This window comes from Rhopilema esculentum, chromosome 4 (genome assembly GCF_057945365.1).
Source record: "Rhopilema esculentum isolate cy_ngs chromosome 4, ASM5794536v1, whole genome shotgun sequence".
NCBI lineage: Eukaryota > Metazoa > Cnidaria > Scyphozoa > Rhizostomeae > Rhizostomatidae > Rhopilema > Rhopilema esculentum.
Genome location: NC_142818.1, coordinates 6,267,097 through 6,286,391, shown reverse-complemented (window position 1 = coordinate 6,286,391; position 19,295 = coordinate 6,267,097). Strand labels below are relative to the sequence as shown.

Below are 19,295 nucleotides of genomic sequence, written 5' to 3'. Positions count from 1 at the left end.
TGTCACAGTCACAATGTGTCACAGGCTTGTCATTTTGTGCTAAATTTGGAAATTGAAAGAAATACAGTTGAATTGAAGAATGCTTCGATTTATATTCGGAATGAAAAAATTTCTTATTGCATTGGTCATTATTAGTAGCCAAAATTCTTGTTAAAATTCATTCAAATTCATATTGTCTAAACTAAACACTCTTTTTGTAAAAAAATTGTCGAAAATTAGGAACAAGCTGAGGCTGAGCTACTGTAAAATGCAATTTTGAAGAAAAACAAGGATTTTTGCCATGTGTGGGTGCTTTTTCGGTGAAAATTCAAACTTGTCGGTAAAAGAAGGCTGCCTCACTCACTTTGTTGGCAAATGAGGCCTGAACACCTCCCTAGAGCGAAAAAGTTAGCAATCACACTGCTTACACCCTATTTATATAAGAACAAATAAAGAACAATCCAGCCTCAGATTTTCGAAAAATTTTAGAACGGTCAGTCTGAACTTAAATTTACTGGTTCTTATAAAAAAGAGTGTATTTATTGGATAAATATATCGGCCGTGTGCTTGAATTTTCCTTGCAACATATTTTGAAAGCACTACACCACTGGTAACAAACAATATGTAATGAATTGTTTAAAGTGTGTTGCCCAAGAAGATATTTCAATATAAAATAAGTGCATGCTTGAATGTAAAAGAATGTTGTTTTACATGTGATTTTTTTTTATTTACGTCATATAAGCAAAGTGGTTAAGAGTAATAACGACCTCTGTTCAAAAGCGGAGGTCTCAGATTTCTTCACACAATCTGACATGTTAGATCACATCATTTGAGAAATGCTTGGCACTATTGATAGCGTTGACATTTTTCATATGTCATATCCGCTTGGAATTATTTTTTCGTAAGAAAATGTTCGGGTCCTGGGTATCTATCTTTCTCTATATTTACGTTATTTCGAAATATTTAACATTACAAATTTTATCAACAAATCCTTGAGTAAGTGATGTTTAATAAATTGTTATTATAATCGCTGAACGATATGGATTTGAATTTGAAAGATGAATTTGTGTCTCGCAAAAAGGATTGAAACTGGACTGGGGGAATCACCTTTGGTGGTTGCACTATGACCTTCTGCAATCACGTGAAACACGACAGCGTGTTTATGTTACTTCTTTAACAATACAAGCGATTTGCATACAAAGCATGAGTATTATGTACTGGTATTGATATTGGCACTTCAGCTGTGTGTGTCAGGTGACAGTTAACAAAAATTTTCTTCGATTGTCTATAACAAGTTTCCGAGAAGAAGACTAAACAGCAATTACACGGCGGATAACATTGCATTGGAAGACAATTTTTTGAATAGAGAAACTGGCATGAAAATGAATGTTGCACAGGTATCCAAAGCCAACTTTGTGGTTACGAAAAGGAAAATTTACTATGCACTTGGATTTGCAGTATTTCTTGTTGTATATTTCACAGTTAGGGCAAAGTATTTCGAACGATCAGACTTTCTGAGACCAGTCACTAGGACAATCAAGAATGCCCCTGGGAAGCTGACGGAAAAACGACTCAAGACAAATGATGATATCTTCTCAGATATTTTGGATAATGTTCATGAAGGGCAAAGACATCACAACCAAAGAATGGGTGAACATCAAGTTTTTATGACAGCTAATCCTTGGGACAAATGGATGCTAGAGAACCCACATTTACAGTCTGTTGGGGAAATCTTTAACAGATGTGGTATGTATTTCAAGCCCATTGGATAGAGCGGCCTTTTCCCCTTCTCTTTTCTGTGTCTTTTTCCAAAGAGCCCCGATTTGGGAGCAAAATTTTGAAGATGCCATGAATGTTTGGGGCAGATGTCCCTTAACATTCAACAACCAACTGCCAATCAACAACCACAAACCACAAGTCCCTAACACCAACACCTAACCGTTAATCCTTTTTGCCACTTGCTTGAGGTTATTGGAAAGGTCTAATGAGAAATCGAAATGCAGGGCTTCCGACGGAAAGGAGCGGTTGGGAGGGGCCATGCCCCCCACTTGTATGCAAAACAATAGAGCTTTTCTCAAAACCTTTTGTTGTGATTGTGAAATCTTCCCTTGGCCCAACCACTTTCCAACCTGCATCGGAGCCCATGAAAGGTCGGAAAAACTCTTTCAAGTTATTATTGTTTTGAATCCGGAATGACCGGCACTTTGCTTTCCCTGAGGGTAACCTCTGAAGAGCATCTGGCCAGTACCAAGAATTATCTCAGATTTGGTATATTTTTCAAAATATCATTTGGAAAAACTGTAGCCAGAGGGGGCAAGCTGTTGTCAAAATGTTCATTCGGGGGGTACAGCCCCCCCCGTGCCCCCCCTGCAGCTACGTGGCTGCTCAGAAAGTCAGTGTCTGAGAAAAGGACAAATCTGCTGTAGAATTAGTACCATAGAGGGCGACTTTATATTTCAGACAATATTAAAACATTTTTAAAGACTGCAAACGACTGTAAGAAATATTCTGAAATGTATTTCAAGCTAATCTGAAGGGCGTCGTCGCAAAAAATCTTTCTGCTCGCTTCGCTCGCACAGGTACCCTCCTTTATAACTCTACAGAATGTTCAACAATTTATCCCACGTTAAAGGATTTAAATAGAAAGGTCTTTCACGTTCTTTAGACAATCCCGATAAAATAGAAACTAAAATGCTATAGCGCTTCAATCCTTAACAAAATTGGATTCTGAAATGCTTGTCGGGGATTTTGCTCCAAGGAGAACGGAATTAGTTTAAAACATTTTAATCCTGTTTGTTATTTTTAGATATTTGATTAAAACTGTGGAGAATCAGTTTTAACACGTAGTGCTTTTCTCGCCTTACACAATTCAGAATGTAAGCGTTAGATAAATTGTCAAGGAAATAGGCGGTTGTAGAATGGGGTCAGCCACAAAAAGCCAGATATGACGCTTTTGCAAAATGGGGTGTTTTCCTAAATTCTTAAGGGTGTGGTCAGAAAAAATGTTCTCCTCTTTGCCCCTCCAATCTTCCAAACCTGGCTATGCCACTGTTTCTTATCGTCTTTACCTTAAAGTTAAAAACGGAATTTTAAAATGGGCGTTTCCATAATTTACCAGTGATCTGAAGGGTGTGGCACCAAAATTAGTGTCCCCCCCCCAATCATTGCTGCTTAGATCCACCCCTGGTCAGAAATTCAAAGAAATTAAGAACTTTGGAGAGAAATTGCACAAAAAACGTGAAAAGAAGGGGGAAAGGGAATATTTATTAAAAATGGAACGATTTTCTTCATGAAGGACGGCAAAGATTTTTGGAAACATTGTTAGAATTGAATATGTTATTCAGTGTTTGAAAACAGTACTTTTGCCCCGGGTTTCTTTTCCTTTAAGGTTTAAACTATGCTACAACAGGGCAACCATAGTCACCGGCAAGCAGAGACTTCTTTAGGGACTTGTGAAAATTGCGGGATTCTTGCAATATATATTTCTTATTTCCTATCTCAAGTATCTATTTCTTATTTCACAGAACTGGCCTTTGTTTTGTTCATTTTGTAAATTTATATGCTGTGACTTTGAAATTTTCTTTAATACTTGTCCCTCCTTTAATGTAGTGTAGTAGAACACTCAATCAATTTTATCAATGCTGTCCCCAGAAAGTTTCAATGACATGCCTTCTTTGCCTAGATAACAGAACGAGAAAAACAATAGGAAAGGTTGTCTTGGAGCAAGATAAAGAAGATGCAAAACTCGTGAAAATCTTGATGCTGCTCAACATGACTTTTGGTAAGTAGTTATTCCAGTTCTTGAGCTCAATCGAACCTTTTCCCTTCGCTCAATTATTTATCTTGCAAATCCTATACACGCAGTGACGTAACAAAGGCATCTAGGGTCCTTAGAATAAGACAGAGACAGGGCCCTCCATCAACAGACTGTAAGAAGGTTCCATCCAATGGTGTATAGGATGTTTAACAGAGTAGTAAAATATAAGAATGACAATTTTTCTCGTTAAATTGGGGAAGCAAAGTTATATTCGTCAGTTAAAAAATTTTAGAGTATTTGAGAAACAAATTGACCATCTCATTCTAAGGACTTGCGGTCGTGGATATTAAAAATTCTTGAGGACCCCTTTTGATCGGGGGCCTTCAGCTGTCGAATTTAGGTGCCCTTAACTGCGTTAGCCCCACAGCTTTTAGGACGTTACTTACACAATTGATTACAATTTCAACTAAAATTTAGTTAGCTTTCGAAATGCATGCAATATTTCTAAACATACGTATACATTTCACAGCCCTGAGTAACGACCCTGCCGGGCATTAAAAATACAGCAGAGAAAATTCCCATGTCATAAATTTTCAATGAAGATAAAAAATGTCACGACAAAGGAGAGCAAACTGGAAATTCAAAATTTATAACCTTGGTGGAATTTATCGACGGGGAAACAAAAATTTTAGCGGGGAAAATAACAGAACTGCATGGAAAAAGTTTTATTCTCAAATTTGGCAGGAAAATAATTATTTCTTGCGTCATTATTCAACTTCAGGAAGGTCATTACAAAGGGGGTGGGTGGGTGTTTTGTATTTGATAACGATATAAAAGGCTAGAGAGCTCAATCAAACCTATAGTTAATACTGAAATTTGCATACACTTGAATCTCAAATTCGCTGAGTGCTTAATTCTAATGTGTATTAAGTATACATCAATTCGACCTACGGTCTCATTTTGAAAAATTCTTCGAATTCTTTTGTACAAAATTGACGACATAAAGATGAAAATTGTATAAGGGATTTGACCGTGATTGGCAACTAGGGGGGTAAAGTTCCCCCCGAAACGATTTTTGCGGTCAAATCCCTTACAGGTTTTCAAACTTCATTTCTCAGTAAAAACCAAAATACAAGCTCAAACAATATGAAAAATGGTATCCCGCCTAAAATTGTGACGATAAAACCAAATCTTAGCTTAAAAAAGTCGTATAATCAAGTTTGGATAAATTTTCAAATCGAAGTCGTAAGTCGAATTGGTGTATTAGGGTGTTTTTCTTAGATTTTTGTGCTGGCAGGAAACAATGATGAAATAGAAAATTAACTGTCATGAAATTGCTATAAACATTTGTAAGAGTATGCTGGAATTTCAATAAAGACAACTGAGAAGTGAGAACAAGCGATGTCCTTGCTCGTTGTCTATCCCCCCCTTGTCCTGCGGACCAGTAAGCTTAGCGAAGACAAAAATGTTTGCACCTATATTTCTAGGAAAATATTGCATGATTGACTCATTGAAGCCCAAAACAAATGCCTCTATACTATAAAAGTGGTAATGGAGAAATATGAAAAAAGGCGTTGAGTTTTTTAATATTTGGGGCGTATTTCATTCGATTACAAGTCAATAACTACAAAAGTGCAAATGTGGATACTATGTTTTCTATTCTACATTGTTATGATGAAGTGATTCCCCCGATGTTGTTTTTTTGCTCTATTGCTTTTGTTACCTTCCACAGATAAACGGGTCACCTCTGGAAAGGCTCATATGCTTGTCAAATACAAAGGACTGGAGATGTATGATAATGAGCATGACCTGTGTGAAGAAGCTCTAGATTTAGACACGCCGCTTTACTGCCCAATAAGCAAAGGTAAATCTATCTCTGCATGTCCTACGAAGTAACCTGACAGAGAAGAGTCTGTCGCCTTATGCCTTCACTCCATATTCAAGCAAGTGACGTAGCTTTTGTTATAACTAGTTGTCATACTTTCTTAGGTTACGAGTTGAGGTTACGAAATTATATCAAACTGCCAAGTTACATTCCAAAGGTGAGAGAAACCTATCATCATTCTTGTTTGTTTTGTTAGAACCTATACACAATGCCTGCCAAAAGTACTTGGAACACCGAGCAATTCACGTTGCATTTTATATCTTTCTTTCTTTTTCTTAAAAAAATTACTACTTTCGCCCCCTTCCCCCTAGAAAAATGTTAATAATTTGGAGAAATATCATAAAAGAAGCGCAAAAGAAAGTGCTTCCTAAATGCCCAACCCGTTTCATAGTAAACCAACATTGTTCTCTAGGGGAGAGGGGGATGATTGATTTTGACCTTGGATACTGACGTCAGTGTTCCTAGTCTTTTGGTAGGGATTGTATATCACTCAATTTGTGATTAATTCTATCAAGATAAATTTCCATTTCCACAATGTATTCTTTGACTATTAGTGTTGTTGTTTTTTACGTATACTTTCCTATTAATGAACTTGTCACGTCATTTTGTTTTAGGGCCATTATATAATTAGGTCTAGGGTAACAGACCAAGATGAAAAAGAATTCGGTTGCATTGAAGCAGAAGTCATGACGGGAAATGATAAGTCCTGATCACTCAGAATGCATAAATCAAAAGGCTATGCATAAATTTAATGCATTGAAGTAAAAGACACTGCTCGAAGTAGCCTTCATCTACATTTGAAGATGGAAACTGGCTGTATTTTCACAGCATATGTCAGCACAACAACAATGGTGTTAAAAGCCAAGGTCATTTTATTGTTTTTAACTATGTAGCTACAATTGTTAATCGCCAATTTATGGACAATTAATTTTTTAACACAATTAAGCATCCAATGCAAAAAACCTTTCCAATAAACTGCTTTACAATTTGGTAGATTATTCTTTTCGTTCCTTTGTTCATCGGAGCATTTTTAGTTTTAATATTTTCTTACAAAATAGCACTACAATTCACGAAGATTCTATTCGAGTTTTGTGCGTAGTAGATAACGTCGAATTGCTCTCCAACTGACACTTGAAATTATTTCAATGATTTTTGGTAATAGTACCTTTTCTTAATATTTCCTGCTTGTTTATAAGATTGAGCATTGTCACTTATTCAGCTTTGGCTAATTCGTTTATGGATGTCAATTTTTTCAGATTTATTTATTTATTATGTTGACGCTTTTCTTACAATTCTTATAAATTTTAAGCATTTTATGTGATTTCCTAATTTATTTTTTTACAAGGTATGGGTTTGCGTTGGGATTTTTGAGTATTTTTGTATAAAAGTGAAAAGGAAGAAGCGAAACTCTCAATTCATAAACAGTCCCTTGTTAAATAAGTCGAGATCAGCTAGTTAACAGCTTTCTCTTTGTTTCTTTGTTGTTAAAATTTCAAATCCAGCAGACTTTCGAATGAAAAGCTGAGGACAAAGCTACACAATGGAGATTGTCTGCTGTTCCATCAAATAGTAGTTTTCCTCTTCCTTTTCCACGATTCAGCGTTATAGTTTGGGCTGCAGATGGGAGGGTTATCAGAAATCGATGATCATACTGTTATGCAGCAGGGATATCGTAATCAAGGACCGAGATTTTCTTGCATGCCTGAAAGCTCTCCGTTACTTCTCCTAGGTATATCACCATTAAGATCTTACAGTATGTATGTTGACTTCAATCATACTGTTTGTAACTCTTCTACCTTTTCACTTATTTGGTTAGGACTCGTGGAGTTTAATGAATTCGTAAAGCAAATAGATATTGACTAGAGACGATAGGCATGTTATAATAGTTTCTCTCATATCTTGTTCTAGACTTAAATTTTATCAACTTCGAATATTCTAATCATTAGCAATAATTTTCCTTAGTCCCTTCTTATTAACTTTTAAAAGATGCTGAACAAATCTCAATTTAAGGTAATATTTCTGTGTTTTACAGCTGGGGACATTTCTAAGAACATTCATTCACCTGCAAAATATCCCTAGAACTCGAAAGCATCTTGAGTTTGGTTGGTTTTCTATTTTAATCATATATTGATCCTTGTCAAATGTCTGTGATGTTATTCATTGCGAGCAAGTAAAATTCCTTATTGAGTGCTGCATTGTTAAACCTGGATAACAAAATTTGTTGATTGTTATGAAATTAAAAATTTGTCGTGGTAACGCTTCATTGTCTTGAAAAAACAGTTTGTTTTTATTTTGTCGTTTTCTGCTCGTTTTGAAATTCAAGTCAACGCTAATCATGACGGCATTTCTCAAAACTTGTAAAATGAATCCTTTTTTTAAAAGTTAGCCAGTTTTCAAGATATCTACAGAAGATTGAAATAAAATGGCACTAAGTAGAAGGAGTTAGTAGAAGCTGGGAGTTATCTTTAAAATGTCCTTTTTACTCAAGTCTGCCCTCCATGCCCCTTGGTCGTTCCAGCGTCCCAGCCAGAACCTCTTAATGAATTTTCTCAAGATTTTAGGGCGTGTGTTTCAGAAATGAATTGAGATTCTGGCCGATTTTTTACGTTTCAAACAGGCAATCCACATTAATTTCTATCTGACTTTAAAGATCTGCAGAAAATTAATTATCGAGTACGTTTTGATTGAAAAATTTTTGGTCTGGAAATCAAATCTCCAAGTAAGGTTTTTGGCTATCTTAATCTTTAAATGCTGAAAATAGTAACCTTCCCATAATCAAAATAAGTTTCGTTGGAGTTTTAGACTCCAAGATTTGTTTTTATTATTGTATGGCTGGAACATGGTTGGACCAATGTGGCTGGGTTGGATAAATGAAAACAACACCAACAACATCGACACCGAAAGGCACGTGATATATTTCAACAGAAAACAAGAATTTAAAATCAGGGCGAAATCCCGCCAACGAAATACCACTTTGTCGTCTTTCGCATTTTTGTTCTAAGCAGAATGGATACAGAAAATTCAAGGAAAACGATAGGATACTGGTGCCTGGAATATTGCTGTAAACAAATTCTGCGAGGCTTCATCAGAGGAGATAACGATGAGGATTCTGCTGAGGAAATGTCGTGTTATTTACATGTTTCGAGTGGTAATTCTTACCTTTATCAGTTCAACGTTTGTTCAACACTGACAATATTTTACCATTTTGAACATAAAGAAGAAAAGTACTTGCGATTTCCATGCATAAGCTATATTATTCTTGGATCATTCATTTCGATCAGATCGAAACTTTGATTTCTTGGGTCATTAGGCTTAGGCCACCCCTTCCTAGAACGGAAAATTTTACGTGCAAAGGATTCTACGCGTTTGCGCATGCACTGTTTGTTACGTCTATTTTTTACCTATTTTTTTATCTTGCTAAGCAATAAGTAAAAGTGCAAAATTTAGATTATCATATTTCCATATTTTCTGTACCTTATATTGTTTTTTTGATGGTACAAAAATTCACAAACATGTCTAAATAAACCTAGTAAGTTAGCAATTTCGCTACGGTACCATTTTATTGACATGTCAGGTTTCACTGGTGTGCTGGCAGGGGGGGGGGGGCAAGGGGTAATCCATGTTAAGTCGCTTCGAGGAGAAAAAGAATAGCCTTGCAACATACCACCTCTTCTTTCTTACTAACTTTAATGTGCTTAACAATGATCATCAGACACCATCTCAAGACCCCACACTAAATCTAAACAATTTTTGCAGCATTAGATATACCAGGGGGCATGGTAGAGGGATGGGGGATGCTTTGAGGAACCCACCCATAATGTTGGGCTTGGGGGTAAAATTCAGATTAGGCCCCACTTCATAGAATTATCGGCAGGCTGCAAGGAGTTTTGGTTTACTGAAATTTTGAGAAATGCAAAGAAGAAATTATGATTATGTCCCAGTATTAAAAAAATTATGTTGCATAAGCTAAAATGTTTAACAACGACACCAGAAAATCAATTAAAACAATCAAATAGCTTTCAGCCTGTGGATATTAATTTATCAGAAAGCTTGCATCACTGAAAATTGCTTAAAAAGTGCATTTTCCTGAAAACTGGAAGGTAGCAGCAAAATTCAAAGGTTTCTTTTCCCTCGGCTTCAACCCATGCTGCCTCGGACAGTATAGTTATATCATGAGTTTGTTCCAATACATAGACCTAAAGGGTTGGGAGGTCTGATATTTAATGTTAATTTTTTTGCATCAACACAATGTATTTTGGAGGATGTTGTCAGCAGCTAAAGAATTTCAGGCAATTTCTTTAAATCAGGAAAATTCAGCCTTGGGCCATATTTTCAAGAAAGCTTATTGATATTTTCCAGGATCTTCCATGAGTCTAGAGCAGGGGTGGGCAACCTATGACCAATAGGCCAGAATCTTGCCCTATTTTTGGATAAATTGGTGTTTGAGTGGCCAATGCGAAACATTGATTGGTGGATAATTCTGAATTTCTTTCCTAGGATTTTATTTCCAAAACCTGAATGATATCCTTTTTAATTTTGATTGGTTCTCCTTAGTTTTCCATTTTGCACATATGATATAAGTCTCATCTTTCGTTGCAAACTATCTATGTAGACGATAGGTTTGTAATTGTACTTTAAATGAAAATTTTCATCATTGTGATTATCATCTTAATTCAACTATTGTATTTTCGTTTTTCTTTTTACCTTTGGCCCACTTAAAGGAAAAGTTTGACTGATCTTGCCCAGTCTCCAAAAGGGTTGCCCACCCCTGGTCTAGAGCGATGTTGTAAATATTTGGATGCATTTTCTAACCATCCCTAGAACGTCTTCTTAGAATTTTTTTACCGCCAACCGGTTGACGGCCTTCACTAAACCTCCTAGAAGAACTTACTGCCAGATTCAAAGATAGATATATATTATATATAGATAAGTGTGCTTCCAAGCTCTTGTACTTTTCTATACGTTTCTGGAACTTTGAAGGAAAATTTGAAGATGGCTAAATGAGGGATGCAATTTTGACCCTTTGCCCCCCCCCCTCCCCTGCGATTTCATTCCCAGCACGCCAATGTCAGGTTTATAGATTTTACTTGTCATTTTACATAATCAGTATTACACAGAGGATATAAAACATATTGCAACTTGAAAATTATATATCTAATAGTCTGAAATGTTGTCTTCTAGAGCTTGCGAAACTTCAGAATCCTAAAAAGGCAGATGCCAATATGACAACATGGTTGCTGGTTGCAGAGACTTGTGTGAGGATTCTTCAAAAGGACTTTGACTTTGAGGGGAAAAATGCTGCATTTGATACATTTGACCAATTTTTGACATATTTGTGCAAGACATTCAAGATTGAGGATGCTACTTCCAATAAACTTATAAACAAATATAACCAGGTAAGTATTTTTAGGCCTGGCCGTTTGTATTTTTACAGGTGAGCTGTGAATCGCTCTCCTCATTTGCTGAGGCGATCTAAATCAGTAACACAGAGAATGTACTTTAAAGACAATCGACAGATGACTTAAGACCCTTTAGTATCTGTCTGTTGCCTTTAATAGCTCCAGTCAGAAGTATGCTGTTTTACTTCTTTCAATTTGTATTTGCTTTAACCGTTACTTAGGCACCCCCTTTACTTAAAGTATTTAAAAGAACAGACTCTTTCAGTTTCATGTCAAGCTGGCACAACACAAAAACAACATTTCTCTTGCCAAACAATCTTTTTGCTTTACAGAATTTGTAAATGGCTTTGAAAAACAAATTTTGAAACAAAGTTAAGTTATTCATCTAGCACTCTTCAGAGTATAAAACGTCAGAACATAGATGGAAAACTCTACGTTAAAATACTCAGTTTCGGATCGAAATAGGCCAATCAGAAAACGCGAGCACATTACTGTTGAGGTTGTCCAATCAGTTCCGCTTGCCTGTTGAGAATGTTACCAATGGAGTCCTAAGGTGAAAACGAACTCACTTATGCTACACAGAAGCGGTCGGTCATGTTTATATAGTAGATAGATTCACAAACTGCTAGATGGAACGATGATCAGTATTTGCCAATAATGCGAAACATGTCGCCGTTATAGTTTTTCACCCAATCTTGGTTTTTCAGTAAATGCCACTGGATAGCGGAATTCCATGTTTTGGTTGTCCTTTTTGATCTGCAAGGCAGAGTACCCTGTTCTCTTTGAGGAATAGTTTTGTTACTATTGCTAGAAGGGACCTGCTGTTTTATTATATCCCCAATCTACAATTCCTACCAATTTCTTTGACTTTCCTTCCAAAAATATGCCTGTTTTCTTAAGATTGAAAGGTTCTAATCGCTACAAACTTACCTTTCGCTGAACTATCCTTTTCCAAATAGATCAAAGTTAATGCCTATCATAGCAAAAACCGCCCAACAAGCAAAAAGTTAATTGCAAAAAATGCAATTACGGGAAAAATCGCTGTTACAAGAATAAACCAATTAACCCTTGTACGTTTTCAGGGTTCTTTGAATAGGAAAAGGGCAAATGAATGGAAATTTTAGGGGAGCGACTCTTCCTTCATGTTCTGTTTAGAAGAGCAATTCATAGCTCGCCTCAGGTTGCAAGGGGAGCGTAGAGGCAAGCGGGAGCTATGGCTCGCCTCAAACGGCCAGGCCTGTATTTTGTTCCTGAGGATATTTTCATGTACATATGTCTGGATTTTACAAAATGATTTTGATGTCCACCATCAAAATAATAGATGAATAAGTTTAGCTATTGCAATGATAGATCTTTCTAGTAAACTGCTCAAGCATCCCATTTCTGCAATGAAACATCATTCAAGAGAGTACATTCAAGAGTATGCAAGTATTGTATCATGTCTTTAATGTAATAGCACACATTGAATGAGTATAGATAAAGGTTGAGTTAGGAATTGCTAGGCTACAGAATGTCATTTTGTATCGGTTTTTGTTGTCATTACACCATGAGATTTTCAAATTGAAAATTGTGTGGCATGGTACAAACACCATGAGAATTTTCAAAACGCTATGCTAAAGAGTGTGAAAAGCAAAAGGTTAAAAGCTTTCAACATGTGGCTCCAAAGGTGAGAAACGCTCAATGTATAGCTCAAAAGAACTTTGTCATTGCCTCAAATTTATTTATGCTTTAATTTCTTGCTTTAATGCACCTTGAAAAGATATGCTACAATCAGATGGAAGAAGAGGATAATGATGCTTATCACTCATTTATAAAAGATGTGCAACACATTATGAAAATTATTGAATCAAAGATGGGAAAAACATTTTTGGAGCGGGTAAATTTATATATATATTTATGTTTGCTAAGTTTTAAGAATAGGGTTAACGCTGTTCCTCCACTGATTTATTATTGTAAAACTTTGCTACATATTTTGATCATTACATTAATGATTTGATGTCAATAGAATGCATAAGCTCAACATAAATAAAATCAAAAATTTTTAAACAACCCATCAATCTATAATTTTTTGATGAGATAACTTTTGAAATAACTGTTTATTATGTTACTACGGATATACTGTATAATGGAAAGTTTATATCAAATTTTTTTAGTGCACAAATTTTGTTGTTTTTTCTTCAAGATATTTGAAGGTTCTAATCAGATGAAGCAAAGTCTTCTGTAAGTCTTTGTTGTTGCTGTCATGTTGAATTTTTCAAAATTGGCCCTTTCAGTTGTCTGGAGAACGTTTTGATAAGTAAGAAAAATTCCATTGGTCTAATTTGCTGCTTGTGTAGATCATATGATCCACAATTATTCTTTTTGCCTGGAAAAATTTCAAGATTAATGCTTGTAGCTCTTACTTATGCTGAACCTTAGAGTAAAAAGAGTTATTTTGCTCAGGGGAACATTTATTTATTGTTCATAATTTACTCCAGTAACTCTCTTTGTAGTATCGTTAACATGTATTCGGTCAAATAATTCTTCTTGTTATTTCCTTATCTTATAAGTATCATGAGTATCTTGGTGCAGAAGGGCTTGTGGTACCCATAATAGCCAAAAGGCGTTATGTTTCTGTTTTGGTTATTTGAAAAGGATAGGATAAACATGATTGTTTACAATGCAGGTTTGATCGAGGGCAAATGTTCAATAGTCTTGATGAGCACCTACAGATAGATGGATTGGAAGACCAAGAACGAGAACGCTGTAGAGAAAGGTTGGATACTGAGCATTTACATTTCCTATTCACTGAATCTTAACTCTTCTCAATGTTTTGATTCCCAGCTAATGGCTAATGAGCTTTTCTCATAAGCATTTTTGAAAGTTTGATCCCTAGCCAAAATGACCACAGTAAATCAGTAGGCTGTTTTTATGATTTTTTGACAGTTTTTAGATCACTAGCAAATATTTGGTACTGGTAGGGAAATTTCACACTTAATTCCACAATACATTAAATGGAGTGAAGAATTGCCTCGGAAGCCAACTGCTGTGTGAAGAGTATTCTATGCCTTTTGTTGGTTTCTGTTGCCGTCATTCCCTTATCTCTGAGCATAGAAAGTTGACAGTTATGGGCAGTTAGGCAACTCATTTAATCTACATGCTGGTTTTTGCGAAAGATCGACATAAATGGTCTAGGGCAGCAATAGCAGCCAATCTATTGTTGTAAGAATGCCACACCATTTCATTCAGTTCTCATGTGAAGTAGGCCCAAGTTTCTTCGGGTATTGTCGTTTCCGAATTTCGGTTCTGATCCAGCTTTATTAGAATTATCTATTAATATTTTTAAAGGTTTATAAACAATGAGGATATTGGGAAAATAACACAAATCGATATGTCAAGAGGCAACGCTACAAGAAAACTTTACAATCCAAGAAGGAATATTCTGGATTCGATTAACGATGAATCAAAGAATAAATCAAGCGAGGTAGGTTTGTTTGGGAAAATTGGATTATTTCACGTACAAATAATATTCAAAAATCTGTAACATTGTTTTAAGCTAACTTGAAATTTTACTTACAGTGTCTGTTTAAGATTTTATGTAGATGACCATTGCTAGATAATTTCATGACTTTTTCTTATTTAGAGTTGATTTTCACTTATATTTTCGTGCTTCTTTCTTTCCCAAATGTTAAAAGCATTTTTAATTGATATTACTGTTGTAATTACACAAAATTTACCATCCAGCCAATAGCTGGTCCAGATCAACAGGCATCAAGCTCAGAAAATGAATTGGAGGAGTCAGAAGATGAGCTAATGGAAACAGAATCCGACGGTGATCAAGGTCCTAGACAATCAGCAAATTCTCCTGGAAAGAGGGCAGCACACCATCGAGACAAGTCCCCAATAAAAAGAAAAGGGAGATCAAAGCCGCTGGAAGTAGAAGAGGTTGTCAGTTCCAGTCAAGGTTCCGCTGAAACAAGTGACACACCGGATGATCATGTTACTCAGACAAATAAAAGTTTACAGGAACGTGTGTCAGATAAAAGGCGAAATGCTCCTTCTGTTCGAAATAAAGTAACAAAAGTCGATTCGTTTGAGTACGACAGCATGGAGTCAAATGATTCGATTTTGCAGGAAGCCAATGTAACCTCAAGTAAGATACTATTTCCCGTCCTCCTCGTTCATATTTACAGAGATTTTCTATTCAAGAAGATACCTACAAAGTTAGAAGTAGAGATTTCCTTCCCCTAAGTTTATCTTTGACAAATCGATCGCGATGGTTTGGATGTTTCGCAATGCTTTCTCCAGTAAAAATTCAACCAAGACAAAGTTACTGTAATGTTTTTTGCTTTAGTAGGGTGGGTTTAGAAACGTGTAGCTTTTTCGGAGAATTGGGAAGAGAGCTTATCTTACTACATCTTTTATTTAAGAATACACTTAATCAAAAATGCACATAGGCTGGATGCAAAAAAATAGCAACGTTAGAACATGGCCAGTCTCAGATCAGAAAAAAAATTAGAGAAAAAAATCGAACAATTTCTCTCTTGTTCAATGTTAATGCCATTTGTTCAATGTTAATGCCAATATTAATGCATAACCATTATTTAGTGGTCTTAGAAATAATCTATATAGTGAGTGAGCAAAGGTAGACAAATCCATATCGAAATATGAGAAACATTGAGAAAAATTGAGTCTCAAATATTTTCCAAATAATAAGAACATCAAACCTCGGCAAAATTATCTTGTAATTATAAGGAATGTACCCCTGCTATTTTGCAATCGGTCCATTAAGACACTTGGATAAACACTTAGAGCTGGAAAAAATTTGCATTAATTTCTCGTCTTTTATCTCGATAGCAGCCAGACAGAAACGACGGCCTTTCTCCGAGGAAGAGGTGGAATGGCTTCGACGCGGCGTAAAGCGATATGGTTTCGGAAACTGGGCGACTATCCTGCGAAACTATCCCTTTCCTTCAAAGCGGACTGCGGTGAACTTGAAAGACAAATGGAGAAATATAGAACGAAATGACAAAACAAAGTGAACTTCTTTAATTAGATCTCTTCTTTTAATATCTTAATTGCTATATTTATATTTTCAGCTTTTTGTTTTGCTGCATATTTTATCGCCTTTCACGATCCCTTTTATTTTGAAAATAAAGGTTTTTCTCGAAAGGTTATAGGATCGTGTTTGATAAATCTCTTATGTTATTGTGTACCTTTTATCACCACCTGCGACCAGCTCATGTTAGGATTGATAGGAGATGTGACAGCTACCTTGAATTTAAGTTACTTACTGCCTTCTATTCACAATATAATTTTCGAATGTACGTACTACCATGCCTGCTGTCTGTCTGAATTTGCGGGAAGTTTCTAGTTTGTCAATAACCCTTTCCTTGGCTCTTGGGTGATAACTGATCTCCTTTTTATGGGCTTACAATGTCACCAACAGTGACGCCACTAATTTTGTTACATTTTATGGCACACTCACACGGAAACAAATATGTCCAATATAAATATTAATTTGACTGTATGATTGAAAAGCTGAAAAGCATAATACCTATTTTTAAAGTCTTTAGCTCTTGGTTCGTGGTTCGGACAATTTTGCCTTATTTCAAATAATGTATATTTACAATTGATGAACTTTTATATAGATACTTCTGAGCCTGAACACTCCTTTACACCTCAGGTTTTGTGATGATCAATGGATGAGCATTCATTGCTAGTGAGTGCCTGTTTATGTTAAAACATGACAACAACACGCGTTTCCTAAAAACAGACCTACATCTTGAGGCTATGAAGGAAAAAATACGGTATTTTAATACAAGTTTGTCTGGTTCAAGCTTAATTACTTTTGAGTGTTTATTTCTTACTTGGACTTTTGTGTTGTCATGATACTTTTGGACATTTCTTTCTTTTTATTTCTATCTTTGTAATGTTTACCTGTCGTTACACTTTTTAAGATTTCCCATGTGTCGTGTACTTATTTAATTTTCTAAAGTTGCGATTTCTTTTTCTCCATATGTTTGAGATTGGCATGATATGTATTCGTAAATTCCTTGGTAGTTTTATATAAAAGTTTATTTACTGTTCGTGTTCTCTGTTAATGTGAAGTTCCATTACAACTGCTGCAGTGATGCTGGCTTCCATAGGGCTTAGTGTTCTAATCTTAGTGTTTACCTGAAGACTTGTGGAGACAGAGCTTTTACAGTGTAAGCACCTCAACTTTGGAACTCTCTTCCAATCAGAAGTTAGGCCTTCGAAAACTGTTTATCTTTTTAAAAAACGCCTTAAAACACATTATTTCAAACTTGCTTTTGATACTTCATAAACTATTTTAGATACTTTAGGATACACGGGACACTGGTCATTAGATATTGCAAAGCGCCAAAAATAAATAAGCTTTTTATTTGGCTTCGGCTATATGTAGTGCCCAATTTGATGGGAATCCTGTCCCAAGTGAAATGTATGCATCACAAAGCTGACACAGATGCTTGGCGATTTTTTATTGTCGTTTTAAATTTTTTTCGACACAGATTCCCTTCTTTAGGTATAAAGATATTAAAGCTACAAAAAGATCCAAAGAAATGACAGTTTTGAACCAAAGAAGATCAACAGCCGCCAAAATTTCACTTTTCTTAGGTCTTCCGTCTTCTTTTTGTCTTGGGACTTTTATTAAAGCCCTATTTTTGGCTATTTTTCCAAGGCAGTAAGCTCTTTGATTTATTTCAACTACATTCCAGATTTTAAGACATGTGTCTAGAGAGCCTTTTTGCGCACCTTCTATATTACATACGTCGAATCTCGTTAATTTATACCCCAAATAGCTCGAACTCGCGCTAAGTTGGGTTGGTTTTCAGTTTTAAGTTACTCAAGTCAAGTTTCATTTAATATCATTTGGTCATCTTTAAATAACTATATTAACAAAATGAAATTACTAAAGTACCATTCAAAATAGGTAGCTACTATAATTTTGAGCATGCTTTTCATGCGCAAGTAGTTGATAAACTTGAATTGCGTTGCCAGCTGAAGGGGGCCCCAACTTCGCTTTTTCCAAGGGCCTCAGATTTCTAGTTGTGTCAATGAAACAATTCTTTGCATTGAAACACGAACCTTTACACACAGCTGTTTCACCATTACTTCACCTTCTGGCCTTAGTTGACAGTTTTATGTGACCATTTGTTCGGCATAAGGGCTTCAAATTATTTAATTTCCAAGTTAAATTAGTTATTTTACATTTCTAAATAAGTGACTCACCAAACCTAACATACATCTATTTTCAAAAAGCTACCCCTGAATGCTGCAGAGTTTCAGAGACCAATCATATACAAGATAACATGTAAATGGCGATGCCATATATTGATTTTCAGACCACGAAAAAGCTCATGAAAATCATCCACAATAATTTCTATATTTTAAAAGAAAGCTTCAAACCTAAAAGTAGAACAAAACTTAACATAATGAATTTAACCGAAACATAGCCTCCAAAGCAATAAAACGGAACCTAACAGAATACAAGCATTTGTAAGCAACCGTCTATGGGAACCAACCACTAAGGTGAAAAAAGATAAAACCATTTGAGCTAATTCTCGTCCTGGTTTCGATCGACACAGATAACGAAAAGAAGAACTCCTTTTGATTGATTAGCTGCTCTGTTTTATGTTATTTGAAACTCCTTTTTATATTTCTCAAAAGCAGCTCTTTAGCTTGTGGTACATAAGAAACCTCAAGAAAACCTTTAAGCTAAAATTAATGAAAAATAAGGAAATTAGTAATTTTCCTGAGTCTTTACTAAAGTAAGAATTATTCCCTTAGTTCGTGAATTATTCCCTTAGGCCGTGAATAATGAAGTTTAATAAAATACACTCATTTTTTATAAGAAACAAAGGTCGATGTTGAGTACTCCAGTCTCTTAATGTTTTGGAAATTTCAATACTCATTGTTTCTTAAGAGTTTCTTAGTTATGATGTCATGAATGATGTTATGAAATCTTCACGTCATGACCTTTTCCATCACGTCAAGAGGTTCGCTTCCATTCTGATGCTGTATTTAGATGTGGGAAGTATAATTTTAATCCTTGTGTCTTATGTTCTAGGCCAACAGGGCAATCTTGTTCTTGGATTTTACAAAATTCCGTTGTTCTTAGTTTTATCTTGATTTAGTAGTTTCTTAATTTTTTCTGACTGTCCAGTACTCGTTTCTTATAGCCAGTTTCTTATTAAGCGTAGATAAGATAATTTTGTCATTGATAGTCACCTTATTCTGCTTAGCTGTTAAAAGATTTGACCATTTGTTTTGT

The 19,295-nt window shown here is 35.6% G+C and overlaps 2 protein-coding genes across 2 annotated transcripts; both read left to right on the top strand.

Moving 5' to 3' along the window:
• The first annotated feature begins 1,191 nt into the window (after positions 1–1,191).
• On the top strand, positions 1,192–8,380 carry LOC135691305 (uncharacterized). Its single transcript, XM_065209129.2, has 5 exons — positions 1,192–1,725; positions 3,662–3,760; positions 5,469–5,600; positions 5,726–5,778; positions 6,236–8,380. The coding sequence occupies exons 1-5, from the start codon at positions 1,356–1,358 to the stop codon at positions 6,329–6,331; spliced, it is 750 nt and encodes a 249-aa protein (XP_065065201.2). The 5' UTR covers positions 1,192–1,355; the 3' UTR covers positions 6,332–8,380.
• Positions 8,381–8,523: 143 nt separating this feature from the next.
• Positions 8,524–17,074, top strand: LOC135691304 (uncharacterized). Its single transcript, XM_065209128.2, has 8 exons — positions 8,524–8,769; positions 10,803–11,017; positions 12,780–12,896; positions 13,203–13,240; positions 13,686–13,775; positions 14,348–14,483; positions 14,744–15,152; positions 15,857–17,074. The coding sequence occupies exons 1-8, from the start codon at positions 8,628–8,630 to the stop codon at positions 16,039–16,041; spliced, it is 1,332 nt and encodes a 443-aa protein (XP_065065200.2). The 5' UTR covers positions 8,524–8,627; the 3' UTR covers positions 16,042–17,074.
• Positions 17,075–19,295: the final 2,221 nt, after the last annotated feature.

Coding starts and splice junctions, on each gene's coding strand:
- LOC135691305 (XM_065209129.2), top strand. CDS start 1,356: ATGAAAATGAATGTTGCACAGGTATCCAAAGCCAACTTTGTGGTTACG. Junction 1,726..3,661: donor GGAAATCTTTAACAGATGTG/GTATGTATTTCA, acceptor TTCTTTGCCTAG/ATAACAGAACGAGAAAAACA. Junction 5,779..6,235: donor TGCCAAGTTACATTCCAAAG/GTGAGAGAAACC, acceptor ATTTTGTTTTAG/GGCCATTATATAATTAGGTC.
- LOC135691304 (XM_065209128.2), top strand. CDS start 8,628: ATGGATACAGAAAATTCAAGGAAAACGATAGGATACTGGTGCCTGGAA. Junction 13,241..13,685: donor CAGATGAAGCAAAGTCTTCT/GTAAGTCTTTGT, acceptor TTTACAATGCAG/GTTTGATCGAGGGCAAATGT. Junction 15,153..15,856: donor GGAAGCCAATGTAACCTCAA/GTAAGATACTAT, acceptor TTATCTCGATAG/CAGCCAGACAGAAACGACGG.